At 50.3% G+C, this 21,184-nt stretch overlaps 1 protein-coding gene across 1 annotated transcript in view; it reads right to left on the bottom strand.

Moving 5' to 3' along the window:
- Positions 1 to 19,687, bottom strand: part of ST14 (ST14 transmembrane serine protease matriptase) — a 39,471-nt gene extending 19,784 nt beyond the window's left edge. The window contains exon 1 of the mRNA XM_023645141.2: positions 19,430 to 19,687. Within this exon, the coding sequence (XP_023500909.1) occupies positions 19,430 to 19,510 (81 nt within the window). The 5' untranslated portion in view covers positions 19,511 to 19,687. The remainder of the gene's footprint in view (positions 1 to 19,429) is intronic.
- Positions 19,688 to 21,184: the final 1,497 nt, after the last annotated feature.

Raw genomic sequence — 21,184 nt, 5'->3', positions numbered from 1 at the left:
ACTTCCCACAAACCAGGCGGCAGCTTCCTGGGCCCCTCCCAGGGTAGGGGTGGGGGGCCGCCCAGGAACAGGAGGCACCAACGGCCAGAAACAGGCGGGCGTCTGCAGCACCAGTGACAGACAGCAAACTTTCCTCCCCTGGAGCACACTCGATTGGCCTGCCCTCCATCCTGGAGGCAAGCAGGGCATAACGACCCCATGCACACTCCAAAAGGGCTTGCAATAAAGCAGTAGATGTGGCCATTTTTAACAGTTTGCAACTGTGATTCTTCTGGTGTTTATCTCCTAACTCCGCCTTGAACTGACATTTCTTGATATGTTACATTTAAATGTTATCTATTAACTCACCCCTACGAAAGATTCTCCGCACTCCTGCCATATTTATATACTTACCTCTCTCATTTTAGTTTCCTAATTGGTTCTATTTGTGACTTGATCTAATAACGCACACAGAAACACACCCCATAGCTAACCCTACCATGGTAATCATATTGCAACATGTCGTACACTTTCAATTTACACAATGCTATATGTCAATTACATCTCAATAAAAAGAAATTTTTAAAAAGAAAAGAAACACACCCCAGAGGTGACTACTTAAAACACTTTCAAGCTGCTTGTTCTGGAATTTGCCCCATATTTCTAAATAATATGCCAATACCACTCTCTCGATCCATCTATTTAAAATATAATCAACTGACTTTCTATTACGATAATGTGAATTTTAATGTCCTTCCTTCTGTCTCTCCTATCCTCCCAACAGTTATACGGCTAAAGATTTAACAAATTATATCCGTATCCTATGTTTTATTAGTTTTTGAAAATATTGTTCACTATTGTTTCCTTCTCAGTACAACTAATTTGGTTTTCCTGCTGCAAATACTCATTTACTTGTGTGTTTTTTTAACACACATCCAGGGCTTTCCACACAACCCAAGAGCTCTGTGACACTCTCCCAATCTTCCACACACGGTCTGTCAACCACCTCTCGTGTCACTTTCTTCCTGGGCCTCCCTCCCAGGGCCCTGCGTCCCGTCCCAGGGCTGGTGTCTGGCACTCCCTTCTCCATCACGCTGGGGATTTCCTTCACGTCCCTCATGTGTTGAAACCCCTATTTCCTGGATTCCATGTCTTCATCTCTCTTGGCTTACTTCATTTGGTGGAACACAGGCTTCAGCAGCTTCCTGAGAGGGAAATTTTTGAGACTGCATTTCTGGAAGTACCTTAATTCTGCACTCACATTTGTGGACAGTTTGGCTGGGTATACGATTACAGGTATCAGATAATTTTCATTTAGAATTTTGAAGGCTCCATTGTTTTTTAGCTCGTCATTTTGCTTTTGAGAAATACAGCAATAGTGCAAATCCATTATTTTTTATTCATAACTTCTTATCTTTCTCTGAAAGCCTTGAGGATGTGCTTTAAATGGGGTCTTTAAATTTCATTATGCTGAGCTCTCTGCCTGCCCTTTGAACCTGGAAACTCAGATCTTTCAGTCCGGGAAACTTTCTTGTATTATTTCTTAGGTTCCACCCCTTCATTTTCTCTGGTCTACTTTTCTGCAACTCCCATTATCTTGTTCCCCTACTTTACCTACCCTTTCTCTGCTATTACCCATGTCATATTTTTTAACTTCTCTATTGAGTTTTTCATTTCTGTTATCAAAACTTTAATTTCCAAGAATTCTTTCTTGTTCTTTGAATTTTCCTCTTTCTTGTTCTCTGAATTTTGGATGCAGAGTCTTCTCATCTTTATATTTCCATGAGTACCTTTTCTCTGTTTTTGAATTTCTCTTTCATGTTGAAGGCTTTCCTCGAATGCCTGAGGATGCTGGGTGGTTCCTTCAGATTTAAGAATGAGGTCCCAAAGGCTGTCTGGAAGCTCTATGTGTGTGGCCTGCCACAGTGGCTTCACTAGAGGCCACAATTAAGTGCCTAGCCAGGTTTTTTCATGGGAACTCCCAACTGTTAGGCTATGTAGATCCTTTCTATGGGATGATTTAATTGCTGCAGAGAATAATTTTCTAATCTCCTGGACACAGCAATTTAAACCCAGCCAGTGGATTCCGGAACTTGTACGAGAATAAACCTCTAACTCTTTTCACCCCTCACTAAAGCCTTCCTCTGCACCTGGTGTCCGCAAGTCTGGAGAAATCGATTTCCCATCCTTTATGGGGGCTGGTGGGGTAGGGGTATTTTTGTTTGGGACAGAGGTGGATCTGGGGATTTCTAACAATGCCCTTCCTTGTCTCACCTCTATGTTCTGTAATCCCTGAGCCCAATTCCTGAGTCTGGCAGAGGACAGCATCAAAGAAATGCTAGAAGAATATTTCCAAGAGCTAAAGAGAGGGCTATAGCTTCAAAGTCAAAGGGCTCACTGAACAGTGAGAAAGATAAATGCAAAAGCACAGATAACTAGATATATGATGACGAAACCTCAGAACACCAAGGATAAACAGTAGGTCCTCTACATCTCTGGCTTTTTTTTCTCTCTCATATTTTACATTTTTCCATCATTTGGTTCTATTTTGGGATTCTTTTTTTAAACTTACTCTTGTAAACATGCCATGGAATTTTTTAAGTCACTTCACTGAGGTATAACTGATATAAAAATAAACTGTATATATATAAAGTGTACAATTTTTGGCATATTTTTGGTGTGGCAAACTTTGGCACACCCGTGAAATCACCACAATCAAGATAATGAACATATCCATCACCTTCAAGTTTCCTCCTGGCCCTTCCCTCCTCCTCCTCCCTGATTCCCTTTCCTGTCCCCAAGCAACCACTTATCTGTTCCTGTCAGTAAAGATTAGTCTGCTTTTTCCAGAACTTTATATAAATGGAATTATACAAGATGTATGCTCTATTGTCTGGCTTCTTTTACTCAGCACAGTATTTTCAGATTCATCCACGTTCTTAAGTCCATCATGGAAACAGTGCATTCCTTCCTATTGCCAAGTAGTGGATATACAACAATTTGTTTACCTATTCATCTGTTGACGGACACTTGGGTGATTTCCAGTTTGGGGCTATTACAAACAATGCTGCTATGAACATTCCTGTTTGAGCCCTTGTATTGGCAAATGCCTTCCCTTGCCTGGTAAGCCCCTAGAAGTGGAATAGCAAGTTCATATGTTAGGCTTAACTTTTTAAGAAACTGCCAAACTGTTTTCCAAAGTGACCGTGCCATGTCACATTCCCATCGGCAGTGTAAGGGGATTCCAGGTGCCCGCATCCTCTCCAACACTGGGTATGGTCGGTCTTTTTAATTTTAGACATTCTAATAGATGTGTAGTGGTATCTCATGGTGGTTTTAAGTTGATTTTCCCTAATGACTAATGATGTTGAGCATCTTTTCTTGTGCTTAATTGCCATCTGTTTATCTTCTTTGGTAAAGTCTCTTTTCAAATCTTTTGCCGAGTTTTTTAAATTGGTTTTCTTATTTTCCTATTTTTGAGTTTTGAGAGCTCTTTACACATATTCTGGATGCAAGAATATATCAGATATATACTTTGCAAAGACTTTCTCCTAGTCTGTGCTTACATTTTCATTCTCTTAACAGTGTCTTTTGAAGAACAGAAGTTTCTCACTTTCATGAAGTCCAATTTGTCAAGGTTTTCTTTTATGGATTGTGATTTTGGTGTTGTATCTAAGAAATCTTTGCCTAACCCAAGGCAACAAAGATTTTCTCCTATGTTTTCTTCCAGTAGTTTTATAGTTTTAGGTTTTACATTTGGACCTATAATCCATTTTAAGTTTACTTTTTTTTTTATCATGCAAAGTATGGCTCAGAATTCTTTTTTTCTCTTTTTCTTTCTTTTTGCATATGGATACCCAATTATTGCACTACCATTTTTTGCACAGACTATCTTTTTTTTTTTGAGGAAGATTAGCCCTGAGCTAACATCTGCAGCAATCCTCCTCTTTTTGCTGAGGAAGACCTGCGCTGAGCTAACATCCGTGCCCATCTTCCTCTACTTTATATGTGGGATGCCTGCCACAGCATGGCTTGACAAGTGGCGCCATGTCCGCACCCAGGATCTGAACCAGCGAACCCCGGGCCACCGAAATGGAACGTGCGAACTTAACCGCTACACCACCGGGCCAGCCCACTATCTTTTCTTTACTGAATTGCCTTTGCACTTTTGTCAAAAGTCCGTTGTCCAGGGGCCAGCCCCGTGGCCGAGTGGTTAAGTTTGTATGCTTTGCTTCGGCGGCCCAGGGTTTCGCTGGCTCGGATCCTGGGCACAGACATGGCACCACTCATCAGGCCATGCTGAGGTGGCATCCCACATGCCACAACTAGAAGGACCTACAACTAAAAATATACAACTATGTACTGGGGGGCTTTGGGAGAAAAAGGAAAAATAAAATCTTTAAAAAAAAAATCCATTGTCCATATGTTTGTGGGTTATTTCTGAATTCTATTCTGTTCCCTTGATCTCTTTGTCTATCTTTATGCCAATACCATACTGTCTTCATTACTGTAGCTTTTCAAGTCAAAAAAGCTATTTAAATAATAAGTGAGTTTAGCAAGGTTGTAAGATACAAGATCAATATATAAAACTCAATTGTATTTCTACATATTAACAATGACCAATTGGAAATTAAAACTAAAAACATACCACTTACAATAGCATCACCAAAATGAAACACTTAGGGGCAAATCTCACAAAAGACGTACAAGACCTGTACACTGAAAAATACAAAACACTGCTGAGAAAAATTTTAAAAGACCCAAATAAATCAAGCAATATCCCCTGCTTATGGATTGGCTGACTCAACACAGTTAAGATATCTGTTCTTCTCAGATTTGTCTACAGATTCAATACAATCTCGATCAAAGTCTCAGTAGGCTTTTCGTAGATATCGATGAGCTGCTTCTGAAACTCATATGGAAACGCAACAGGCCCTGAAAAACAGAACAAGACTGGAGGACTAACATCCCCTGATCTCAAGAATTATAAAGACAACAAATGTTTGCTTTTTTTAATTTCAAAACACATGTATCTCATTTCCAAGAGTGATGTTTTATTCTTTGATGATTACTTTTTGGAGCAGCCTTTTCTCATTTTATAAACGCACTACCTTCCTCTTTCTTAGATGCCAACTAGACTTTCTCATCTTATCTTCGGAACTGGGTCTTTGCCTTTCTCTTTCAGGCTGCAGGTTTTCTTTAAATGCCCAATGGTCCTTGGTTGTCTAATCACATTTAAAAATGAAAAAATAGGCTTTAGCTAGACTCTCTGAACAGACTGTGGGTATGTTTACATGAATTAGAAAAAAATGTAACAAGATAATAGTTTATTATGTTTATTTTCAACTTACAGAGTAATTTCACGACTATTTCCTTACCTGATGCTCACAACCACCCTGGGATTGCTCATGACTGGTGCCATTCCCCTGCACTACAGATAAGGAGGGGAGAAACGATGACGTTGCAGGATTGCACACACAGCAGCTCAGTGGCAGATCCAGATTTGATCCTGGTTTTCTGCCCCCTAGTGTGGTCAGCTTCCAGAAATGCGGGGAGCAAGTATTCAGGGAAATGGGAAGCAAGCTCCTTGGGAAGAGGAAGGTGGCCGACAGCATGGACAGTGGACCCAGGGGCCACCCCCAGCCTTGCCGTGGAGCCAGGCTGTCAGCAGTGGGACTGGCTCGTCCCTGCAGTGTGAATTCTGGGGCTCCACTCAGCCCAGAAATGCTGTTTAATCAGTAACGAGACTGCTTCCTTTTATAACCACACTCTCAGCTCCATGTTCAGGCACATTAGAGATCATCTTGCCTAACCCAGTCATTTTATTGATAAGGAAACTGAGGCTGAGAGACAGGGAGTGACCTGTTCAAAGTCACAAAGGCAGTGAAGTCAGTAAAGCAGAGGCACGCCCTTCCAGCCCTAGCTGGGTTTCTGGAATGCACATGGCCGGCGGCCCGCAGAGGAGGAGGTGGCAGGGAGCTCCCACCCACTCAGACTTAACTGTGCTCATCATCATCACTGTCATCTCTCCACACACAACAGTCTCTCTACAGCGTCACAAAGCCCAGGGCAGAGAAAGTACACTAGTGCCTGCTTCTGCCTATCCTCTCTCTTTCGTGAAAGGAAACAAATCTGCAGGGGCACATACAAAACCCAGGGCTGTGAAGCCAGGTGCTTGCTTCCTGCAGAGACAGAGGCCACAGAACTCAGGGCCAATTCCCCCCGGGCAGCTCCAGTTAGATCCCTGCCAGAGTCCCTAGGAAGACAGCACAGCTCAAGGCCAGCTCAGACGGGAGAGCAAGGAATGAGTGCCTGAGGACAGATGCGCACGGAGGGCTTGGTACCCACAGGTAAAGAGCCAGGAGGGATGAAGGGGGAGGACCCCGGGGCAGGCTGCAGGGAAGGGTCAGATTATTGCCATTCCCATCCCATTTCCTGGAGCGACAGAGGGAGTACAGTCCAGAAATCCAGGAGAGGAGATGCATAAGCCCTGGGCAGCATCATATTTTCTGTGGTTTTAAGCACACTTAGTGCAAGTGAAACACATCCTCCCCCCTGCCAGCGGTTGTCCAAAAACACTGACTTCGAGAAGGTATGTGTGTGACGATACAGGAAAGACCCTTACAGTCACCTGACTCCCATTAAGTGAGAAACGCACCAAGGCTGAAAGCTAAATGCAGAGCAAACAAAAGTCGGTGTCTAAGTCAAGCAAAGAGTCCTACCGCTAAGAGGACTCTGCTCCCGGCCCCACGCACACACCACAGACCCGTCACTGCTCCGGAGCCTCGCAGGCCCTCTCTCCCACTGGCTTCGGGACCAGCAAATCCAAAGCTGGAACTTGCCATTGATGGCTCAGAGTGTGGTCTTCACTAGAGAAAGGCAACTGGTAAGCGTTTACATTTCTAAACAGCAAAAATGACACTAACTACCCCAAAATCCACACAAGATTCCAATCAAAGCAGACACGGAAGAAATAAATCTTCGCACGAGACTTTTTTTTTTAAGATTTTTCCTCATTTGGCTAATGCTGTTGTGATCTGCTGGGAAGGCAAGGGATGAACCTGAAAACTGAAGAAGCCTGGGAGAGGCCATGAAAGGACATCACATGACAACTGGTAATCTGCTTCTGCTGCTGAAGATCCAGGTCGAGGGGCAGAAGTGATGTCACTGGCTGGAGACACAGGCGTATTGCTCAGACCTGAGACTAAGACACGGGTGGCTGGATTCAGGTGCCACTGCCAACCCTGCCATTGATTTGCGGCAGGTGCTCTTCACTTAGAGGTTTGGTGACTCAGAGGACCCACCACTTACATGGGACAGATTTCAACGTCATGATGTCATCACCACCACCATAGTCATGACAACCATAAAATACCCCTGAAATTGTTCAAGCAAGAAAGGCCAGTCTGAGCATCTGTGAAGGTTTTCCAAGGTGAGGAGGCACTTCTGTGGCACTTCAAGGATGCCTTCCTTTGCAAGGACAAAGACAAAGCCAGCATAACTCTCATGGCCTCTCCCTGATGCCAGTTAGATCCTGGCCAGTCTCCAGAAACACCGCATGGCTCAAGACCACCTGAGACGACAGAGCAAGGAATGACTTCCAAACACCAACTCTGTGTTTGCCATCCTGGGTGGCGCTGAGCACAGCAGAAGACACAGCTCTCAGATAACAGAGGTGAAAGTGGACAAAGGCCTCTTTTTCAAGTTGCTGATTATGAAGGGACCCTGTCTCCAACCCACATGCAGGCTCCCAAGGGCAGGGGCTTCACCCGTCCTGCCTCCACGGCAGTCCGGGCCCAGCACAGTGACCAGCACAGAGAGGACACTGGATTTCATCACAGGACGACCACTGGGACAAATAAAGAAGGGAAAAGAAAGCCCACATCGGAATCCACCACCCACTCACCAACCTGGGGCAACTGATCCCACAGGAAGCCAGATTCTCAAGAAATCCACAAGAGCCTACGGTCCCCACTGCTTGTAGCCATTTCCCAGACTTGTCAGGTCATGAAAAATCACAATAAAAAAACAAAATAAAACAAACACAGTGCTTGCTCAGCATCCAGATTCCCAAGCCCCTCCCCCCAGAGGTCTTATACAGCAGGTCAGGGGCAGAGCCCCGAGATCTGCAAGTTTAACAAGTGCCCCAGGTTATTCTTAGGAACTTGAAAGTTCAAGATACACTGCGGCCTTCCTCTTCCAAGAGGCTGCCCGGCTCACCCACTTCCCATCATAGGGAGAGGAGCGGCTGTGCATGCTGAGTTTCAGTTGGCCTATTTTAAGAAACCACACGGGATGCAAAGTACCTGCTGTGGGGCTGCACTTGGCTTCTGCACCATGGGACCCTCCCATGACAGGTCGTACCCACCACCCCACGTCCCCGAGGCTGCCACCAGAGCTCCGCAGACACACACTCCCCGCAGAGGCCTGGGCAGCTGGCAGAGGACGCACTAAACCTCTGCCTTTTTCTTGCCCAACCCTCTCACCCTTGCCATTTGACCCGCCACTGTCCTAGCTGCCCCACCAGAAGAAGGGGCTGCTGGGAAATGGGTGAGTCTGTGGGGCCCCAAGGAGGATCCAGAATTACCTGTAGATCTGTGCCCCCCACATCATCCAGGGAATAAAACTAACCCACAGCCCACACTTCCCACTGAAGGAAATAATCCCAAACTCTGCACCCCTGGGGAGAGCAGGAGGGCACGTCCGGGAGCCCTGACTCAGCAGACCGCAGGCACTCAGCACAGAAACCCAACGCTTCCCTGCCAGCCAGTATGTGTCTCCTGCGGGGTCCCTGCCCAACTCCCCACACTGCCCAGGGTCCCCCCAACACAGGGGCGGGGCTGGGACCACACACTCCTGCAACAAGAGCCCGTGGCGGGCGAGGGGGGCCCACAGCCACCAGACACAAGTCTCTTCTTTCCTTCTTGAGGGGTTGGGGTGGGTATGATGTGGATGGGATCAGGGCTGAGAACTCTGAGCCATCGGGGCAAACAATTCTCACTGTGCCTCAATTTTCCCCTCTTAAAAGTGGGTTAATAACCCCTTACAGCCTTCTAAGTAGAGGTGTTATAAAACATAATGAGCTGATTCCTGCTAATGACAGGGGCCTACCCAGCCAGCCCCCGCGACTGTGATTTCTTCACTGTCCCATCTGCCCAAAGCAGGGCCAGTCCCATTCCTCCTGCTGTTCTGGTAGAGCAGTTGAAGCTCAAGTTCACACACTGAAACGAAATGAATACAAAACTTTAACAGCACCACGTCTAACCGTGCAGGCCTCAAGGGGCCAGGCAGGAGCAGACCAGCCAGCCAGCTTCCCGGAAGCCCCGGGAAAAGCACACCAGGGCCACCGTCCACTGCCCTCTCGTCACTCACGTCATTCTGCCCTGACCCATGACCCAGAACACCAGGGAGGCCTCCGGCTCCTGTCCCCCTCCCCACCTCCCCTCCCCTCCCCCAGGAAAGCCGGAGGCGCCTGGGGGAGAGAAGCAAGCCCCCCCCAGGGGCCTCTCCCCTCACAGCCCAGGGGAGATTCGCCCAGCAAAGCCATGCATTCACCTGACCACATCTATGCTCTGGGCCTCGGTTTACACAGCAAGTTTCCAGTCGTTTCCAAAACATTTTTTAAAACATTGAAACCTTATTTCAAATGCAATTTTTTGCAGCACCTCAAAATAATAAAACAATAACAGACTGGCTGAAGTAGTGGCAGGACCTAGGGGGCCTCCACACTATTCCTCAAGACACTGTCCCGAAGACCGAGGCAGGTTTCCAAACCGGAGCCAGCCGATGCCTAAGCAGCCCTCCTGGGCAGCCATGGAGACCACGAGTCCACGAAGGCTCTGGGGCACCCTGGTGGTCCCCGAGGGGCTCTCGCACCCGCCATCTCTGCGCCTCGCAGCTCAATGAGGGGGCTGAGGCCACGATAGACAGTCACTATTTTTGTGCAGCTTTGTGCCATGTTAGGTGTTTTTAGTACATATCATCCCCCATTCTTACAACGAGGTTTCATTTTCAGATGAGGAAATGGGTTAAAAGAGGGTAACATCAAAAACCCAGATAGCTAAAAGGTGGCTGGGCTGAATTTCAAACCCAAATCTGACTCAAAGCCAACGTTCCAGGACCCTGGGCTGCATCTCAGGGGACCAGCTCTCCCTCCACCTCCCCCACGATGCAGACAAGCACAAGGAGGCTCAGAGATGAGCTGCCTTGAAGAACACTCTGAAAAACTCCACTGACTACAAAACCTACTTCTTGGGCCAAGGAGGCGGCATGCTGTGCCCACCACTGGATTTGGAGTCCAGCCCCTCAACACTGGTCTGGGGTGCTGACTCCTCCCATCCCTGACCTTGCCCCCAGCCAGAAGGCCCCAAACCTATAAGGAACAAGGAAGCTGGTCTCATCCTGCCCATCACAGTGGCTCGGCTCCCCTCACCACCTAGCAAACCCACCTGCCCTTGAGGACGCAGCAGAGCCCCTCCAGGAAACCCCCGTGGACCACCTCAGTGCACAGTACTTTCTCCCTGGAACCTCACCTCCCTTGTGACCCACACCACTCACCTGGCATCAGTGATACCCCACCGCCACGCTGGGTAGACCAGGCAGGCCTAGGAGGTCAGGGCACGTTTCCTCTTCATACCGATTCTCTGCTCCACCCCCTCTACCCTTGTCCTTGATCAGGGTTAGCACTTGACTGATTGCTTGAAGGACTTCTCTCTCCAGGGTCACACTTAGGTAGCCCACACAGGGCGAGCTGGTATAATCTCCCAGGTGCCAGGGCCCAGGGAAGTTTCCAAGCTTGTGTCCCTCGTTCTCCCCTGGAAGGGGAGAGGATGCTCAGTCCACACCCCAGGGTGCTGCCGACAGCTCCACAAGCTCGCCAGTGTCGGCCTGGCCTGCCCGCCTGCTATACCCAGCTCCATCTCTCCCAGTCCTCAGTTCCATGCTCCCCCCAGGACACAACCTCTTTTGTAATTCCAGCCAGAGAATTCCATCTTGGCTCCAAGATCGCCTGTGAGAGAACACCACCACCAGCTCTCACTCCCCACCCGACTCCACCCCAGCTCCTGATTCCACTAAGCCTGCACGCCCTGTCCCTATTTGCCAGAGATCCTTTTCCTGGCCCCGGCCACCTGCCCCTTCTCCTCTCCCAATCACTGCACTTGGGGAGCCAATGCACCTGCCTGCAGCGGCACAAACAGGTGGGTTCCCCAAAAACTAAACAGGAGAAATGGGAAGGGAAAGCAGCACCATGTAACTGCTTTTCGTTCTTTTTCTTGAAATTTCACTGAACCCCCATTCTGATTTCACAGGTTAGTAGTCACTCAGCAAAATTCCCTGGAGCATCATCTGTATCACTGCATGCACCAAGTTTGCTCCTTTTTACTGCTGAGTAGTATTCCATGGGATGGAGGTACCACAGTCTATTTAACCTTTTTTTTTTTTTTTTTTGGTGAGGAAGATTGGCCCTGAGCTAACATCTGTTGCCAATCTTCACCTTCTTTTTTTCTCCCCAAAGCCCCACGACATAGTTGCATATCCTAGTTGTAGGTCATTCTAGTTTTTCTAGGTGGGATGCCACCATAGTATGGCTTGATGAGCAGTACATAGGTTTGCACCCAGGATCCAAACTGGCGAACCCCAGACTGGCGAACCCCAGGCCACCGAAGCAGAGCATGTGAACTCAACCACTCAGCCACGGGGCCGGACCCTGTTTAACCTTTTTTAACAGCTGCCTTGGTGGACCCAGGGATCTGCAGAAGTTAGGGGAAAGGTCCCAAGCCCACTGCCTCCTGCCTAGATTCCAGAACACCTCTTCCGTCCCTCCCAGGCATGTTACTAGAGCTACAAACCTCAGAGGCCATTCAGGTGAAAGGACTGAATGTGCAAACAGGGGAACATGAGGCCAGGGGAGGGCGCCTGGGGCCCAGGTCCATGATTACAAACCAGAATCTCCGGGCTGGAAGTAAAAGGACAGGACCGAGGAGAGGACTGCAGAACCGTGTCCTTGGAGTCAGATTCCTAGAGCCGGGACAGACTGTAGACGTCATCCCATCTCCCATCCTCCCGGAGGGAAACAGAATTTTCACTTAGTGCCGCTGTTAGGAAGCTCTTCCTTCCCGAGCACGGGAGGCAGCACAACCCTGCATGCCGTGAGCACTGCAGCAGGAGCAGCCTGACTTCTGCCAAGTCGGCACCTGTGCTCGGAGTCTAGTCCTCCTCACGCTAAACGTGCTCAACTCAGTCCTTCAAAGTGTCTTCCAAACTTCTGGGCATCTCGTTCAACCTCAGTTGGCACTATTCCAGACAAGACACGGGACCCAGAATTCAGCAGCATGAGCCTACTGCGGCCTGACCAGCGAGGTCTCCACGGGGCTGTTCGTCAATGACCTCCCTCATCCCCAGGGCTCTATTTCCATTAACTGTCCAAGAACACAGTCATTAGCACACAGAAATAATAAAAATGAATAAATAATTAAAAATAAATACTGATACATCCACTTGATGAAAGCTTATGCAGCAATCAAAAATGGTTCTTCAAAGAGTAGGTAATAAAATGGAAAAACTACCCAAGATGCAACGTTAAATGAAAAAGAAGTCAGAAAACATACGGGCAGGGCCAGCCCCGTGGCTGAGTGGTTAAGTTTGCACGCTCTGCTTCGGTGGCCCAGGGTTTCGCCAGTTCAGATCCTGGGCACGGACATGGCACCACTCGTCAAGCCATGCTGAGGTGGTGTCCCACATGCCACAGTTGGAAGGACCCACAACTAAGAATACACAACTATGTACCGGGAGGCTTTGGGAGAAAAAGGAAAAATAAAATCTTTAAAAAAAAAAAAAAATATATATATATATATATATATACGGGCCCTTCCCTCCCTTCTAAACTCAGCTCAGGTAGCTCCTGTGAGCAGCCCCGAGGAGGGCACCTCCCCACTGTTTTAGTGAGGTGTCTTCCTCAGGGTGTAGCGCCCCAATCACACCTCAGTCTGTCTCAGCATCTCCAGGTCAAGCACCTGCTCCTTAAGGATGGGGAGAGGGAGGAGGCTGTGTCTTGCTCCACAGTCCTAGCATGGGTTAAGGTACTTAATAAATGTTTGATGAATTAATTACAACAGGTCTGTAGCTGCAGAACAGGGATGACATTATGATTCCATTTGGCGAGAACACGTGTACACGGATATATTAATATCCACGTAAGTATCAGTATATGCAGAGAAGACTTGTGGGATAACAAAAGCCAAACTATTTACAGGATTTATAAAGTCTGGGGGAGAGAATTTCAGAGGAATTTCACTTTCTACTTTGTATATTTCTGTATTGCTTGATTTCAAGGGGAAAAAAAACCCTTTCTAACTTTTGTAATCAGAAAAAAAAGCTTCTGTTTTAGGAAACATTCATAGGCAATACCAAATTATTAAAACGCCTCTTAGGGTACTTCCCCCCCATTTTGAATTCTATTTATCTGAGTTAGCCAAATTTCTTTAAATATATATATATATTAGTCTTTTAATAATAATTTTTAAGGGTATAACCAAATAAAAATATGAGGGAAGGGAATCCACTTTAGGTTTTAGGGACCCACACTGCATGCCTGGCTTTCACTGAGCCTGCAGTCAGCTCAAAATTCTGGCTCTCCTGCGATGCCCCACTCTGATGCCCCACTCCTCGCTCCTCATCGCCCTGAGGCCCCTCACATCACACACCACGCCAGCGCCAGCAGAAGGGAGGCGGGTTTGCTTCCGCTGAGGGTGGCGCAGTCAGCGCTGCTCTTGCTCCTAATGCGATGGACACAAGTCTGATCCCAGCAGCCTATCACGCAGGCTGTCCGGGTCCTCTGGACTCGTAATTAAGTACATCCAAAGTAGCAGCCTTTCCTTCTCAGGAGGGTGTCCTCCACAAAGACCATCAACAAATCGTCTCATCAGATTGCTGCTAAATAAGAAATGGCTCAGAACCCAGAAGCTAGTCAAGAGCAGCCCGAGGCCACAGCCCAGACTCACTTGGAGCCACGAGTGGGCCCTCCTGGGCCCTCAAATGGCCCTCAATCGGACAGAAACCTACCAGACTTTATCATCCTGCAGCAGGCAGGCCCCAACCGTGCCCAGCAGACAGGAGGCCAACACGTCTCCCCCAAAACACAAATTGTATGTGCACAACAACCAACCAGATACAATGTTTGCCTAGGTAAGGAGTGGAAAGAGGCACGACAAATGTAAACAGCTTGATTCCTCGGCTTGTGTGGGTGAACTGCTTTTCAATTTAAAATTTCCATTATGATTTTTATTCACGTATATAATAAACAAAGCTACATTTTGTTCAAAGCCTTATTGAAATCACATCTCCAGCCAGTCTCCTGGTCCACCAGCTGAGTCACCACATCCAAAGGGGAAAGCAAACGAGTTTGGCAGCAGAGGCTTCAGCGGACCTGAGCTGCGCCCGGCACTCGCACCCTCTGTCCAGTGATGTGCTCTGGGACTGTGCTGGGGACACACAGCCGTCACCATGGTCTCTGGGGTACAAACGTATGACGGCGCTGCAGTTAAGGGAGTAGGCTTAGAAGTCAGGCAGATCTGGGTTGGAAGCCTTGCTCCACCTCTTCCTGCCTTTGGGCCGTTACACAAATCCTGGAAGCCTCACTACTCTCATCCGTAAACTAGGCTGTTTTCCCAGGTAGCTGCTGTGAGGACAAAGAGAGAGGATGAACTGGAGCGCAGGTGTGCAGTGGTGGGGAGAAATGATTGCCATCATCACATCCTCCACCTTTTCAGCATCCTCACCGCCATCTCAGAGACGAAGGATCCAGCATTCTGACCAGTCAGTCAACTATCACAAGGATTCTAAGGATCTGCCAAGCCTGGATAGAATAAGCAAATTCTGAAAATATGAGATCCCAAGACAGAATTTTTAGTAAGGAACTGCTTCTAGAAAAGTTCTTAACAAAGAAAAAGGGGCAATTACTGCCCATTGAGCTCTGAGCAAACCCCAAACATACTTCTCACCACTGCCATCCAGGGTGAAAATTCTCTAAGAAGCCAGAAGTTCCCATTCCGATACCACCAAATGGCCATTATAATTTTGCTAAGCCCCAGGCATCTCAGAAACATGCCAAGAGAAAGACAGTTTCTCACCCAAATCAAACCAATTCTTACCCTTAGTAATCCATCCCTTCCTGAGCCCATTGGGCTGACTGCCCTGTCTTGCACCGTAGCAGTCCAAGTAGAATACAGCAGAGCCAGACTACCTGGGTTCAAATCCCAATCCCACTACTGCTTCGCTCTGTGACCTTTGGCAAGTCGCTTAGCCTCTCTGTGCTCCATTTCCCTCACCTAGAAAAGGATACGAATGATAGTACTTACCTCTAAGAGCTGTAAACACGGTACAAGCTCAATAATGCTAATGATTATTAGTATTCTAGATACTCCAGTAGCACGTGCACAATGTCAGAAGCAACAACATCTTTGGGCCCTGGGCTCCTTGAGGGCACTGTCACACTCTCCCTCCTCCTCTTCCCAGAACAGATTTTTTCTCTTAAGAGAGACATGAGCCAACAGCCTGGGCAGAACCACAGGCCAGAGAAGGAAGTGACACCAGGGGAACTCCAGGACCACAGCGGCCACCAGCAGGCAGTCGCAGTGAGAGGCCGGGTGGGGGAGCTGCTGAGGAGTGGCAGGAGGGTCCACCCTCACGGGTCCCACAGGGGCAGGCAACTCGTGCTTCTGACTGGGGCAGCTCCAGAGCCGGCGCTGTCTTCTGTCTCGGCTTCCATCTCCTACACGAGGGCCCGGCTTCCCAGGGCCCCCGGGGCCAAGGCCGACAGAGGGCCCCCAGGAGGGCAGGTCCCTTCACAGCCTGGGGAGCCGATCCCCACCAAACACTCCAGGTTCCCACTGTTCACTGCCCTCCCTGCTCTTCCCGTGCATGCACCCTCCCCGCACGCATCTTCCCCACACGCACCTTCCCCGCACCCCTGTATCCCCCCATGTGCCCTTCTTGCTTGCGCCCTCCCCACTCGTGGGCCTTCCAGAGAGCCCAGCACATGCTCAAGAGAACCAAGAAAGAGGAAGTGTTTTTAAAGTTTTGTTTTATACGGTAGAGAGGGGGAAACGAGAGGGAAAAAGGGATGGGGAGCCAGTTATAGTGGTCTCAGGACACATTTCCTTTTCATGGAAGGATCTTTCTCATAGAAGCTGCATAAAGGGAAGGAAATGAAAAGCGGAAGACCATAGAAGAGGGTCCCGTTGCCCCACGCTCCTGGACAGACTCCCTGTGTTCACCAGGGCAGGCCAGCTCTTCTGCGAGGTGAGCCCCACTGCCACCCCGGGTGCCCGGCCTCTGCACCCCGCTTCCCCTCACTGTTTGTCTCAAGGCTTTTCCCAGCTCAGAAACTCAGACTGCGGGCTTTGGACACCACCCAGCAACTTACAAAGGGCTTTCATGTAAAGTACAATCCTCGTGGCAAACCTGTACCATGTATGTCATCCCCATTTTATAGCCCCCGAAAGCGAGGCTTAGAGAGAGTAGCTAACATCTGAGATCACCTGGCAGGAAAGCGGGGCCCCAGATCCAGGCTCCACGTTGGACACTCCCACCGCCACACCACAGGGGCCTCCAGCCCAAACTCACCTACCCTGCCCTTCCAGCCTGGGTTAGACGCCCCTCCTAAGTGGCCAGACTGGGCTTATCCTGCATCTAGTGCTACCACACAGAACTTAATTCCCTGTCTCCCACACGACACTGGATGTTCCTCGAGGGCAGCGACTGTGACACTGGGGTCTTTCTCAGTGTTATTGCCTTGTACCTGCCAAATGCTCAGTGCGTGGGTACCTAATGTTTGTTATGTGGATGAGTGAATATTCGATCAATTAACAAAGAGACGACTCTCTGAATAGCCAGAGCTGGAGAGCCTAGCCCCCGTAACATCTGACTTTGACCCCAAACATCTGGCTTTTCAATCCTGGTCTCTGCATGCCTAGGGGATACTGAGTCTTCCCTGGGGCAATCCTGACTTGAGAAGGGACCAACAATGTCAATGTCAAAGCAGCTTCACGGCCACCATCAAATATTCAAGAGGGGCCAGGACACTGGGCGAGGCAGGCTTCCCAGTTCTCGTTAAGGGCCATAAAAACTGGCATTGTATACCTGCTCTCATGCAGGCAGGCCTCACACAATCCCCAGACACAGTGTGTGCATCAGGGCCCCAGAGGTGGTGGGGAACACGGAGGCAGCCACTTCCTGTGTGATGGGAACAGGTGAGAGTGGGGTGGGGGCCAGAGTCATCAGCCTTGGGCGCGATGCAACCAGATACAAATACCTTCAAACAGACCTTTCTCCATCCACGCAGGGATGGAAGCAGCTGGGAATAAGGAACCCAAAAGCAACAGTGGCCCTCTGGGGCCTGCCGTGACGTAGTCACGCTCTGCTGACAGAGAGGGCAAACCCAGGGCAGCGTGCACCTCCTGGTCAGGGAACAAGTCAAGGCTGAGTCTGCAGACCCTGAATGCAAGATGATCCAGGGAGAGTGAGTTCTGAAAAGGCATGGAGTGGGAGGAATATCTGAAAGATTCCTGGAGAAATGGAAATGAGCTTGGGCACCGCAGGCTACTTCCTTCATGACACAGTGCGTCTCATCTCATCTTTACACGCATCTCTCAGCATGACTCTCAAAACTATCAGTTTCTTAAGGGAAACTCTTATTTGTCTTTGAGAGCCCACCCTCCAACAGCGCCTGACCCAGGACTAGGTACGGAGTTGGTCCAACTGAGCTTGGCAGAAGAAAAGAGTGACCCACATGAAAGTCACAGAATCAGAAGTGGAAGGAAGAGCCCACTGGAGGACAGAACGGACGAGCTTCACAGAAGACGAGAAAATGAACAGGGACCAAGAAAGCAAGGGCTTGTGAGCGTGGAGGGGAGCCCTAGGTCTGGCGCCCTTGGGGGCAGGCGCGTGGGCAGTGAGATGGCGCATAGGAGACTCCTGGAAGAGCCCGCTCCTCCAGGCTCAGCAGGAGAGAGTCCCAGAAAGGCAAGTCAGTTGGGAAGAACAACAGCCCTGAAATAACAAATACCAAACAGCAGGACCTCTGCTGAGGAGGCAGGAGTCTAGAGCCCCAATCGGCAATTATCGAGGATTCACAAACACGGCAATTACAGAAAGGAAACCAGAAGGCGTCCATCTGGGTGAATCTGCCTCAAGCAGGCCACTCAGCAGGAACACGGAGTGGAAAGTGGAGAAAACAAGGGTGTCCGGGCTCAGCTGCTCTTTGCGGTTGGCTACCTACCGCAGCCCCAGAACTTGGTCTTCTGCAAGCTTCCTAAGTCAGGAAGCTGCTTGGAGAAAAGGAGTTGATTTCAGAGAGCTCCGAAGTCTGGCCTGACCTGAGGGCCGCAGCATGGGGCAGCAGTGGTTACTAGACCCAGGGACACTAGAGAAAGTGAGAGCACAGGGCAGATCAGCATTTGCCCAGTGGCAAAGCTCCCTCACAAAACAGGCCCTGCCTCTCGGGGTGCACCTGGTGGGTACTGGCTTTCCCAAAAACCTGGGGTCCCGGCTGGACAGCGAGGTGTGAAGCCTAGTCCTGCGTGGGCCCTGCCACCTAGGTGTGTCCTTCAATGAAGTAACTCACAAGCCCTCCCCAACTCTCTACATTAAGATTTACCATCTTCGAGATCTTTCAAGAAATCTCTCATTGTTCTTTCTGCCAAACAAGAGCTTCTAACTTCAGTATCTTCTAAAAAGCTCAAGACACATGTTCTCACATCCCTTCCGTACAGTCACTTCCCAACGAGCTCCATCCCCTCTTGGAGAAGCCCAGGCAAGCCCCACCCTGGGGTCCTTAGCTCCAGGCTCCGTGGCAACCTCTGCCAGGGGCCCTAAACGCCTTCCGACCAGAAAGAAACTCCTGCAGAGGCAAGGAGGGCGACGACCCCAGAGCCCCTGGAAACCTCCCTTCCCCAGCCCAAATCACCCGGCTCCGAGCCTCCGCCCTGGTTCCTTCCAGATGTGCACGAACAGGGCGGAGTTCCTGGAGGGACCGACACGGAGCCCTTTTTTCGGGTCAGGGAAAGGACAGAAGCGGCAGGAGGCCGAGGAGGGACTCGGCGGCACCGAGGACCTGAGGGTTCCCGCCGCCCTCGCGGCCCGCGCGCGCACGGCTGGTACCAAAGTCCGGCCAGGCAGCCGCCGAACAGGAAATTCCACCTGTCGGGCCAGCGCGCGGCCAGCTCTGGGCACCCGCGCGGCGCTGCAGGCGGGGCGCCCCCCGCGCCGCCCGCCGGCTCCCCGACGCCGCCCGCGCCCCCCGCCCTCCCGCTCCCCCGCGCCGCTCGCCCGCCCACCTCGGACCGCCGGCTCCACCGCGCCGCCCGTCGGCTCCCCCCCGCCGCCCGCGCCCCCTGCACTTACCCCCCGCCCGCCGGCTCCACCGCGCCGCCCGCGCGCCCCGCCCGCTCACCTCGGACCGCGAGCTGTACTTGAGTCCCGCACCGAAGTCCTCGGCGGCCCCTCCGCCCTTGCGGGCCCGATGGCTCTTCATGGTCCCGGTGGCCGGTCGGGGGTCTCAGAAGCGTCGTCCCCGCGGGCGGCGGGCTCCCATCGCCGCCGGGGCCGGGGGCGCGGGCGTGCCGAGGTCCAGCCGCAGGACCAGGGGGCCGGCCGCCGCCGCGCTCCCTCCGCTTCCTGGCCGCGCAGGTAGTTTCTGGGTGTGGCCTCCGGGCCCGCCCCACCGCCCCCGCCTCCCGCCGGCCGCCCGGGCGCCGCCGCCCTCTGGCGAAAGGGGAGAAGGCGGCCAGGGCCTGAAGGTGACGGGAGAGTAAGGTGCGGCCACTTGATTGGTGGTGGCCATTGGCGGTACCGACGCCCCGCACTGCACAGGCTCTCAGTAAGTAGTAACAACAAACGTTGTCCCCCGCTCTCGTCCCCTCTCCAAGTGGCCCTGTCATCTGGAAGACAGCCCTTCCATCCGCCTGCTTGACGCCGACCATGGTTTTTGTCTCTCCCTTGAATCCTTCAGTCTCTCTCCTTCTTGTTGCCTGACCAGGTCTCAGTTATAACCCCTCCAAACCCAAACAGAAACCAGAACTGTCCCTTGGCTCAGCCTCCCCCTCCAGCCACTGCCGGCCTCTTCCTCGCGCCCGCCCGGTAGCTTCCTCTTCTTCACTGTTGGGCGGTCCTTGCTGCGGCCTGCGGCCAGCTGTTCTGAGTGGTCACCGGACACCTGAGTCGTTCCACCAAATGCCTTCTTACCGTTCCCAGCGTCCTTCACTCATTTGCAGCACCTGATGCTGACTGGTCCCACCCTCCAATGCCCACCCTCCCTGGATCCTGGTCCTCCTTTCCGGCCCCCAGATGTCCTGGTTCCCAAAGCTCTCTCTTCAGCCTTCTCCCTTTTTTCTCTACACTGTCTCGGCAACTCCTCTCATCTGATGGCTTCAAATAGATAAATCTGCCTTCCTAGCATTGACAGCATGAATGAGTGCCAATTCCACATCAACAGTTGCCTGGGAACTTCTCCGTTTGTGTTCTACTGGTATTACATAGTCAACAAATATGATTGAGCACATATTATATGCTAAGCGCTCTTGTAGGTGCTGAGAAACAAGAGTAAAAAAGTTAAAATATCTGTTTTGCAATCAACAAGCCCTCCAGTTCCTTCCCAGACTTGCCCACCTCCCCTGTTTTCTCTGATTACAACAGTATCATTTTCCGAGGCTCAAAACCTTGGAATCTTCTTTGACTCTCCACCCTCCTTACATCTCATATCTAATTAGTTCCAAATCCACCCAAGTCCTCTCTCAGGTAGCTGATATAGACAGACCTTTGTCTCCTGCCCGTCTGAAGACCCCGATTCAAGTCCTCATCACCCTTTGCCTGGATTTGGCAAGAAGCGAATGGATCTCCTGCCTCCAGTTCAGCAATCAGGTTAATCTTCCTAAACCTCAGCTTCTTTAAAACCTTCAGGGTTTTATGGTTAAGTTTGTAATGGTTAAGTTTGTGCACTCCGCTTGGGTGGGCCGGGTTTCGCAGGTTTGGATCCTGGGCACAGATCTTCATACTGCTCATCAAGCCATGCTGTAGGGGGATCCCACATACAAAATAGAGGAAGACTGGCACGGAGTTAGCTGAGGGCCTATCTTCCACACCAAATAAATAAATAAATAAAACCTTCAGTGTCTCCTGGATCAAGTCTGACCTCCTTACCATGGCCGTC

The sequence above is a fragment of the Equus caballus genome, chromosome 7, assembly GCF_041296265.1.
Source record: "Equus caballus isolate H_3958 breed thoroughbred chromosome 7, TB-T2T, whole genome shotgun sequence".
Classification (NCBI taxonomy): domain Eukaryota; kingdom Metazoa; phylum Chordata; class Mammalia; order Perissodactyla; family Equidae; genus Equus; species Equus caballus.
The sequence above is the reverse complement of the archived record's forward strand: the minus strand, read 5'-3'. Positions and strand labels throughout refer to the sequence as shown.